The sequence below is a fragment of the Mya arenaria genome, chromosome 14, assembly GCF_026914265.1.
Source record: "Mya arenaria isolate MELC-2E11 chromosome 14, ASM2691426v1".
Lineage (NCBI taxonomy): Eukaryota > Metazoa > Mollusca > Bivalvia > Myida > Myidae > Mya > Mya arenaria.
This window is the reverse complement of record NC_069135.1, coordinates 16,529,127-16,539,968: the sequence shown is the minus strand read 5'-3', so window position 1 is coordinate 16,539,968 and position 10,842 is coordinate 16,529,127. Positions and strand designations below refer to the sequence as shown.

The following is a 10,842-nucleotide window of genomic DNA, read 5'->3' as shown; positions in this document are numbered from 1 at the left end:
TGACATGTAGTTGTCTTTTACAATGATTGTTCAAAGTTACAATGGCCCTGTGGGTTAAAGATGCTCTGCCCATGGGGTAACAGGTTTTGTACATAATAGGGTTATAAGTACTGCGTTTTGATCCAGGAGAGGTTGTATGCGACTCAAGTAGATTTTAGCAGATTCGGTTTTCACAAGGCACAAGCCGAGTAAAATCAAAATCTACAAAAAACTACCAGAATCGAATATGACATCATTCAAAGTATGGCCCTGTGGTTTAAAGCTCCCCTGAAAAAGAGGTGACAGGTTTTCTATATAGTATATAATTACATCATTGAAAATCTTATCTGAAACTGCAAATAACAGACCTTTGATATAAAAGATTTGATCAAATTAAAGAAGTATGTGTACTTTGGTTAACATACGCCAAACACGTAAATTAATTTGTACAAGTCTGATTAAACGACTTTGAGAAATTCAAAAGAACTATGACTTTATCTGATTTAACGCTTTAGCCCCACACCCCGCCCCCCTCACTCTACACACACTTAACGAGATTTTTCAAATTCTTTGCAGCTTGCAAGCAATTTAAGTCAAAAGTTTAAGCTAGCCCATTAAGCAGTGACCCCTTGTGATGTGAGCCGATTTTTTCAATGCTTAGAACATGGTTGTCAACATTCCCCTAAATGAAGCCCTAGTCCATCAGTGCTTTCAGCACTTTGATTATTCCACTGTAGGAAGAGAGTAATATAAAACGCTCAAAATGTACTATTTCGGTCTAGAGAGTGTTAAAAAAATTCTTGTGTGATTACCCCCAAAACCACCCTGTCAACACTTTTATCCAAAAAAAAATTCGTTTCTGAGGGAGGGGCGATAGGTCGACCCCTCTAACGTCAAACCCTGCCCCCCCCCCCCCACCTACCCCCTGTTAATGTTCCAAACGTTAGATTTAGCTTAATTAGTACAGTTGTTTCAATTTCTTCTAACAGGCTAATTAATATTGTCCTTATCAAACATCGTCTACAAACTATGTATATGCTCAAGGCTTAAATTATCTAAATTAGCAATTCAAACATTTGCTTTCTCAGCCTGCCAAACAGATTAAAGGTTAAACAGTTATGGACAATTTACATCCGACAGTGGATCGATTTAAAAAATGTAAAAGCGTCTTTAGAAATTATTTTATTGAAAAAAAAAGAAGATAAAATTGCTACTTTATGGTAGTTACATTTTGTTTCATTACTTAAGGCCACTTCCATAGGTATAATAGTTTACAATTTTCAATGGATAAAAGTATATGGAAAACATTTTAGTTTGTAAGAATAGTCAATACTGATCAATAACACATTTCATTCAACTGTCCTAAATTTATTGTGTAAAAAAAGCTCGATATAAGTTGATATTGGTAAAACCAAGTGATTGGGTTAATACATATACTCACTCACTGCAGGGGCGTAGCCAGCGTTACGCACTTACGCTTGTGCGTAACATTTATTTGAAAAATGAAAAAATGAGAACAGCTACAGTAAGCATTGTTTCTATGTGCTGGATACGGCTTACTGAGCCAAAATCAATCACTTGGTAACTACAAGGTCGGTTTATTTCCCTGGGGAGCACCCCCCCCCCCCGAACCCCTACGGCTACAGGGATATTCTCCTACCACACCCTCCCCTTTCGTGCGTAACATTCATTTAAGCCTGGCTACGCCCCTGCTCAGGTACACTTTACCGATAATTTAAGCGAAATGACTCACACAATCTAAATCGCACAACTCGCGTGGCTATTGACAGTGACACATCGCAACCATGCCGTCCTACAAACTATACTATTTCGAAGCACGCGGAGCCGCCGAGCTGGCTAGGCTGATAATGAAGCAGGCGGGTCAAGATTTCGAGGACATTCGCATTAACGGGGTGACTGAATGGCCGAAAAAGAAACTAGGTGAGACAAGTTTTGTACGTTATATTGTAATGTCCTAGATTTTGACATGGAATGCTCTAAAGTAGCGTGGTGTATCGATCGTCTTCCCGCAAAGGTTTTGCAATAATGCGATTAGCACTAGATGTTTTGATGCTACTCAGTTGCAATAAACACTGTGTGTTCTTTCTTCGAAACAATGCAGTGTTCAAATAATTACTGCAGTTCTTACAAGCTTTTACACGAACCTCGTATACTATGTAGAGACCACAGCATGTTCTGTATTTTGAGACGGTTTTAAGCTTATATTTGCTAATGCATACAGTGCGTATAACAAAATTTAACATTTTTCTTGTTGAATACTTCCTTCATATGTCGCTGGCTTGAGTAATTTAATATAGATGTAGTTGATGCTATCCACGATGGTACCTTTGTGTATCTGGATAGATGGATGGACAGTTGGTAGGGGTGTGTTTTGTAGTTATATATTTAATTACTTAGGCCTAAAAAAAAAATTTGTTTGGTTAGGGTTACATCCTTAAAAAAAAATAGGTAGGGTAGGTAGGCTTTTTATTTTTTTTTATTTTTTTTTTTTATTAGGTTTTATATAATAATATAATTTTCATCATTGGAGAATGGTGTTAAAGCTATCTTCTGTACAAGCATTTAAGGTTTAAACTTAATATTAAAAAGCAATTTAAAAAAAAAAACGAAATATTTTTTTTTTTTTTTTTTTTTTTTTCATTTTTTTTTCAAACTGACTATAAAAACGGTAGGGTCGGCGCCTATTCCGTAGGTAGGGTCGGGTAACCCGAACCAAATGGTTTTTTTTTAGGCCTTATTAATTTATCAATCGAACGACGGTCTAACAAATTGGTCGATTTATAACGAACATAAACCGCTATTCCAGAAATAAAGCCAGAAATGCCCCTGGAGGCTCTGCCAGTCCTGGAGATCGACGGAAAGAAATTCTGCCAGTCCATAGCAATCGTACATTACCTCGCGCGGGAATTCGGTACGTTCATTTATGATCATTAAGATCTTCAGTGCATATGGAAGTATTACATAAATCTTTTTTTCGCAAACTTGTTAGTGAATCCGACTATATGTGATATGCTCAGAAAATGTGGTAATTGAATAGCTCACACAGAAAATAATCAGATCTTTATTTAAATCCAACACGTCTAGTTTCTCGTTTCTTCTTTGTATGAAACAATAAAGGAACCTTGTTATAAGTCGTTTTTTTTAATTTTCTATCGAAAAAACGGCAATAGATATATACATTACAAATATACTCCTTGTATGAATTGTTTTGAATAAACCGCTATTCGTGGTACGTGTTTGATTTTCGTATTTTGGTGCTGGGGTTAACCTTTTACCGTACACCATTGTTGACATCCCAATCTCCCTCACACACAGGTTTGATGGGCTCGAACAACATGGAGGCCCTGGTTATAGAAGAACTGCTGGAGATATTTACAGAGATCACGATCAAACATTTGATGAAGATGTACCACGAGAAAGACCATGAGAAAAAGGTGCAGAGTTATTAAACATCTTTGTAATTAATCTAACATAAGATTATTTTATTAATAAAATGGATGTTTTCTGCGTATATTCTGAAATCTCTGTCTCCTGGCATTATTCTAGGCAGGATTTGTGAACGGTATTGGTTGAGATAAAGCTCAAAACGAAAATTCGCGATTACAAACTTAAGATGACGTCTTAAACACATGTATCAGAGGGTCGGAAACATGTATGAAATATCACTAAGCTTCATAAAGATGTTAGGATATCTTAAACAAGATTTACACATCCCGGTAACATATCTCGCCTACAGGTGGACCTAATGAAAACAATCAAGGAGACGGTTATGCCGCGCTACATTGCGTTCATAGAGGAACGCCTTAAGGAAAACAACGGCGGGAAAGGCTTCTATGTTGGTGATAAGGTAAGAATAACAACGACAGCAATGGCTTCTATGTTGGCGAAAAGGTAAGGAAAACAACGATTGTAAAGACTTCTATGTTAGCGATAAGATGATAAGAACAAAGACGGCAAAGGCTTTTATGTTGGTGATATGATAATGCGAACAAAGACGGCAAAGGCTTCTATGTTGGTGATATGATAATGCGAATAAAGAAGGCAAAGGCTTCTTTGTTAGCGATAAGGTAATAGGTACAAAGACGACAAAGGCTTCTATGTTGGTGATATGATAATGCGAACAACACGCCAAAAACTTTTATGTTGGTGATATGGTAATGCGAACCACAACGGCAAAGGGTTCTATGTTGGCGATAAGGTAAGGAAAAAAACAACGGCGAATGCTTCTATGTTGTCGGAAAGGTAATGAAAACAACGACTTCAAAGGATTCTATGTTGGCGATAAGGTAAGGAGAACAACGACTTCAAAGGATTCTATGTTGGCGATAAGGTAAGGAGAACAACGACTTCAAAGGATTCTATGTCGGCGATAAGGTAAGGAGAACAACGACTTCAAAGGATTCTATGTTGGCAAGAATGTAAGGAGAACAACGAATTCAAAGGATTCTATGTCGGCGATAAGGTAAGGAAAACAACGAATTCAAAGGATTCTATGTCGGCGATAAGGTAAGGAGAACAACGACTTCAAAGGATTCTATGTCGGCGATAAGGTAAGGAGAACAACGACTTCAAAGGATTCTATGTTGGCAAGAATGTAAGGAGAACAACGAATTCAAAGGATTCTATGTCGGCGATAAGGTAAGGAAAACAACGAATTCAAAGGATTCTATGTCGGCGATAAGGTAAGGAAAACAACGAATTCAAAGGCCTCTATGTTGGCGATAAGGTAAGGAGAACAACGACTACAAAGGATTCTATGTTGGCGATAAGATAAGGAGAACAACGACTTCAAAGGATTCTATGTTGGCGATAAGGTAAGGAGAACAACGACTTCAAAGGATTCTATGTTGGCGATAAGGTAAGGAGAACAACGACTTTAAAGGATTCTATGTTGGCGAGAAGGTGATAAAAACAACGACTGCAAAACGCTTCGTTGTTATCAGGAAGGTAAGGAGCTCAACGACTGTACAGTTTCTATCTTGTCGTGAAGGTAAGGAGAACAACGACTGTTAAGGCCTCTATGTTGGCGAGAAAGTAAGGAGAACAACGACGGCAAAGGTTTCTATGTTGGAGAGAAGGTAAGGAGATTAACGGCTGCAAAGGTTTCTATGTTGGAGAGGAGGTAAGGAGATCAACGGCTGCAAAGTCATCATAGCCGGCGATATACTCAGGAGAACCACGATGTAGACGCTATGTTTATCAGAATGTAAAGTACCAATGATATACGAAAAACTGGTGTAGAAGAAAACATATTTCTTTTTTTCTTTCATTGTCTTGTATATATAAATGTTAGATCAAGATCCGAGCTGTGAAAATGTTAATAATGCTTTAATTTAAAAACAAATTATTCAGCGTATTCTGATTAAGAAATATGTGCAAATTTACATTTGCTTCAGGTATCCGTGGCTGACCTAGCCCTCTACAACACGATGTTTAACCTAAAGAAATCGATGGGCAAAGAAGGACAAGATCCGTTTGAGGGTAGCAACCTCTTGAATGCATTTTACGAACGCGTTGCCTCGCTTCCGAATATCGCGGCTTGGGAGAAGGCCCGGCCACAAACAGACATGTAGAGTATGTCTGTGTTCAGTATCTGTTCTGTGATATGCCATGGTAGCGTACAGTGTAAAAATGTCAGTTCTGGATATTCGGAATGATTTGTATTCTATTATACGGCTTTATTTGGTAATTTAGATGTACTGTTTGAGAGTGGTTTAGTTTCAAAGAAACGTTTCTATGTTTGAGGTTATCCGAGCAGCATTATTTTAAATACATTGACTTATATTTTCACATGAAAGAAGTTTTGTTTATGTGTTCAGTATTGTCAAGAGAATATCATGTTTTCAGTATTCTCACAAGAATACCATGCTTTGTGTGATTATACTAAATCAGGATGGTTAAATTAAAACTGAAGGGATAAGCAATATTTGTTCTTGTTATATACCGGACGAATATCGATTCACCACTTTTTTTTAATTTTCAAAGGTGAGCATGTCGTTCAAAGTCATAAATGCACTTATACTAGCAACTAAATAAGTTATAATAAGTTATAATGTCTCCCTTTTAACTAAAGGGATATATTTGGCGTTTTTGTGTACGTATCTCCAAGCGTCCGTCAGTCCGTCCGTCTGTCCGTCCGCCTGTCAGGATATTGGTGACTGAGATGTGTCACCATTGGAAACATGGATAGTGAGCATCCTCGATCACTCATCTCGGTCACCACAGAAAACATTGATAGTGCATCCTGGAACACACATCTCAGTCATCATTGGGAACATTGATAGTGAGCATCCTGGAACACACATCTCAGTCATCATTGGGAACATTGATAGTGAGCATCCTGGAACACACATCTCAGTCACCTTTGGAAACATAGATAGTGGGCATCCTGGAACACACATCTCAGTCATCATTGGGAACATTGATAGTGAGCATCCTGGAACACACATCTCAGTCATCATTGGAAACATGGATGGTGAGCATCATGGAACACACATCTCAGTCATCTTTGGAAACATTGATAGTGAGCATCCTGGAACACACATCTCAATCACCATTGGAAACATGGATAGTGAGCATCCTGGAACACACATCTCAATCACCATTGGAAACATGGATAGTGAGCATCCTGGAACACACATCTCAGTCACCATTGGAAACATTGATAGTGAGCATCCTGGAACACACATCTCAGTCACCATTGGAAACATGGATAGTGAGCATCCTGGAACACACATCTCAGTCACCATTGGAAACATGGATAATGAGCATCCTGGAACACACATCTCTATCACCATTGGGAACATGGATAGTGAGCATCCTGGAACACACATCTCAGTCACCTTTGGAAACATTGATAGTGCATCCTGGAACACACATCTCAGTCATCTTTGGAAACATTGATAGTGAACATTCTGGAACACACATCTCAGTCACCTTTGGAAACACGGATAGTGAGCATCCTGGAACACACATCTTAGTCACCTTTGGAAACATGGATAGTGAGCATCCTAGAACACACATCTTCGTCACCTTTGGAAACATGGATAGTGATCATCCTGGAACACACATCCCAGTCACCATTGGAAACATGGATAGTGAGCATCCTGGAACACACATCTCAGTCACCATTGGAAACATGGATAGTGAGCATCCTGGAACACACATCTCAGTCACCATTGGAAACATGGATAGTGAGCATCCTGGAACACATATCTCAGTCACCAACATGAATAGTGAGCATCCTGGAACACACATCTCAGTCACCAACATGGATAGTGAGCATCCTGGAACACACATCTCAGTCACCAACATGGATAGTGAGCATCCTGGAACACACATCCCAGTCATCATTGGAAACATGGATAGTGAGCATCCTGGAACACACATCTCAGTCACCATTGGAAACATGGATAGTGAGCATCCTGGAACACATATCTCAGTCACCAACATGAATAGTGAGCATCCTGGAACACACATCTCAGTCATCATTGGGAACATGGATAGTGAGCATCCTGGTAAACACATCTCAGTCACCATTGGAAACATGGATAGTGAGCATCCTGGAACACACATCTCTGTCATTATGAGAAACATGGATAGTGAGCATCATGGAACACACATCTCAGTCACCATTGGAAACATGGATAGTGAGCATCCTGGAACACACATCTCAGTCACCAACATGAATAGTGAGCATCCTGGAACACACATCTCAGTCATCATTGGGAACATGGATAGTGAACATTCTGGAACACACATCTCAACCTCCATTGGAAATCCTGAAACACACATCTCAACCTCCATTGGAAACATGGATAGTGCATCCTGGAACACACATTTCAGTCACCATTAAATACATGGATAGTGAATCCTGGGACACACATCTCAGTCACCATTGGAAACATGGATAGTGAATCCTGGAACACACATATCAATCACCATTGGAAACATGGATAGTGAATCCTGGAACACACATCTCAGTCACCATTGGAAACATGGATAGTGAATCCTGGAACTCACATCTCAGTCACCATTGAATACATGGATAGTGAATCCTGAAACACACATCTCAGTCACTTTTGGAAACATAGATAGTGGGCATCCTGGTACTCACATCTCAGTCACCATTGAATACATGGATAGTGAATCCTGAAATACACATCTCAGTCACCTTTGGAAACATAGATAGTGGGCATCCTGGAACTCACATCTCAGTCACCATTGGAAACATGGATTGTGAGCATCCTGGAACACACATCTCAGTCATCATTGGGAACATGGATAGTGAACATCCTGGAACACACATCTCAGTCACCATTGGGAACATTGATAGTGCATCCTGGAACACACATCTCAGTCACCTTTGGAAACATAGATAGTGAGCATCCTGGAACACACATCTCAGTCATCATTGGAAACATTGATAGTGAGCATCCTGGAACACACATCTCAGTCACCTTTGGAAACATAGATAGTGATCATCCTGGAACACACATATCAGTCACCTTTGGAAACACGGATAGTAAGCATCCTGGAACACACATCTCAGTCATCATTGGGAACATTTATAGTGCATCCTGGAACACACATCTCAGTCACCATTGGGAACATTGATAGTGCATCCTGGAACACACATCTCAGTCACCATTGGAAACATGGATAGTGAATCCTGGGACACACATCTCAGTCACCTTTGGAAACATAGATATTGAGCATCCTGGAACACACATCTCAGTCACCATTGGAAACATGGATAGTGAGCATCCTGGAACACACATCTCAGTAATCATTGGGAACATTGATAGTGAACATCCTGGAACACACATCTCAGTCACCTTTGGGAATAGGATAGTGATCATCCTAGACACACATCTCCTGCATCATTGGGCACATGGATAGTAAGCTTGTTGAGACACACATATCTGTTGTTGTTGGAAGCATGGATAGTATGCATGCTCGAACAAACATCTATGTTGTCATTGGAAACATGGATAATGAGCATATTGGAACACGCAAACATGGATAGTGAGCAAAATGGAACACGCATCTCTGTCAACATTAAAAAAAACATTCATTGTGAGCATGCTGGAATATCCTTTTCTGTCACCTTTGGAAATATGTATACTGGATATGGAATGCTTGAACACACATCTCTGTCACCATTGGAGACATGGAAAACGAGTATGCTGGAACACATAACTTTGTCATAATTGGAAACATGGAAAATGAGCATGCTGGTACACGCATCTCTGTCATCATTGGAAACATGGAAAATGAGAATGCTGAAACAGACATCTCAGTCATTATTGGAGAATGGATATTGAGCATGATGGAATGTACATCTCAGTCATCAATGGAGACATATATTGTTAGCTTGCAGGAACAGGCATCACTGACATCATTGGAACCATGCATAAAAAATGTGTCTTAATGAAAAATATCAAGAATTGCCCAATGTTAATAAAAACACATTTATAAATAGCGTACGTTATTTGACGGATATAATGTTCTTTGTTTGTTTCTTATATACTTATGTTTACAGGAAGGCAAATATGCTAATAAATTGTGTGGTTACCCGCGAAGTTTATATAGTTCTTTGAGTGATTTTTGCGAAAGCTCTCTTTCTTATATGCCAACCGTAAGGCGACGAAATGAGAGCTACATCTTTTTATAGTCAGTGTAGAGTTAAGGTATTTAAAGTGTTTTTTTTAATATTTAAAATGCAGCATTTGACGATTATTGTTTTGCATGAAACACGTTGCTGATGCCCCTTATTTCAGTGGTAGGTTGTGCACAATTTTTGACTAGTTTGAAGACTAAACTGACAACGACAATTCATTTACTTCATTTCCGACCTTGTCATGTCCTGGGTCTCCTGTTAAAGTTGACGGACTTGTCAAGCGCAAGAAGTGCCCAGAGAACCAGCCTCTACCTCAAAGCGACAGGAAGGCGACAGGGGCATCAAATAACTGCAGAGCGGTTAATGTAGACAGAAATAAAGACCATTGACCGCAGACTGTATTGACCATAGGTACAGTATTGAAAAAAATAGTGGATTTCAGAACTTTATTCGAGACACTGTGTTTTTAAATAAAACGATTCTGTGAAATAGTGTGAAGAAATAGTGAACAAAACATTTCTTTAATGAAAAAATGATTTCTTTCCAAAACTGAAACCCTCCATAGTACAAAACTTATGATAACATAATACATTTCACTCCATTTCTGGAATGTTCAGCTGCTCGACAGGCATGTAGAGCTTTTGGCTGCTATGAGGGGTACACCATAAGTGTACTTGGCATCTAAGCCATACAAGACAGTTGCCAACAACAATGGAGAAATGAATTCAGGCTCGAAAAAGAAAAGGCATGACTACTGTTAAGAAACAAGGGTCAAACCAGATTTGATTTGCAACTGGAAATATCTCTTTTCTGTGTTCAACAACTTTGATCATCTAAGCTCTAAATATTGCTCGCTTAACATGCACTACGTGTTTTGCAAATAGTTGAACAATCAACCCAGAACATTATTTCATTTTTTATCAAAGCCCTTCTCCCACCATGATGCCATCCCCAACATTTAGTCTCTCACAGTCAGTCAGATATCTCATTTTTTAAAGCAGTTATTAATACTAAAGTCCTAGTCAGATAAAGAACCTGAGTAAAGCATAGAAATATATGTAAATGAACCCCTTGGGTCAAAACCAACTAAACCTTTCAGTGTAGTGCTTGTTATATAGCCTTACAGTCTGAATACAATTATATTTGAGGTTTCAAAGAGCTTGGCCGTTCAACTTTTAATTAAGTTCGATCAAATAATTATTTCAGTTTAAACATATTTA

General features: G+C 38.8%; 1 protein-coding gene across 1 annotated transcript; it reads left to right on the top strand.

The window, feature by feature from the left end:
- The first annotated feature begins 1,736 nt into the window (after positions 1–1,736).
- Positions 1,737–5,926, top strand: LOC128218202 (S-crystallin SL11-like). Its single transcript, XM_052925800.1, has 5 exons — positions 1,737–1,920; positions 2,807–2,911; positions 3,316–3,434; positions 3,737–3,847; positions 5,397–5,926. The coding sequence occupies exons 1-5, from the start codon at positions 1,785–1,787 to the stop codon at positions 5,571–5,573; spliced, it is 648 nt and encodes a 215-aa protein (XP_052781760.1). The 5' UTR covers positions 1,737–1,784; the 3' UTR covers positions 5,574–5,926.
- The last annotated feature ends 4,916 nt before the right edge of the window (positions 5,927–10,842 follow it).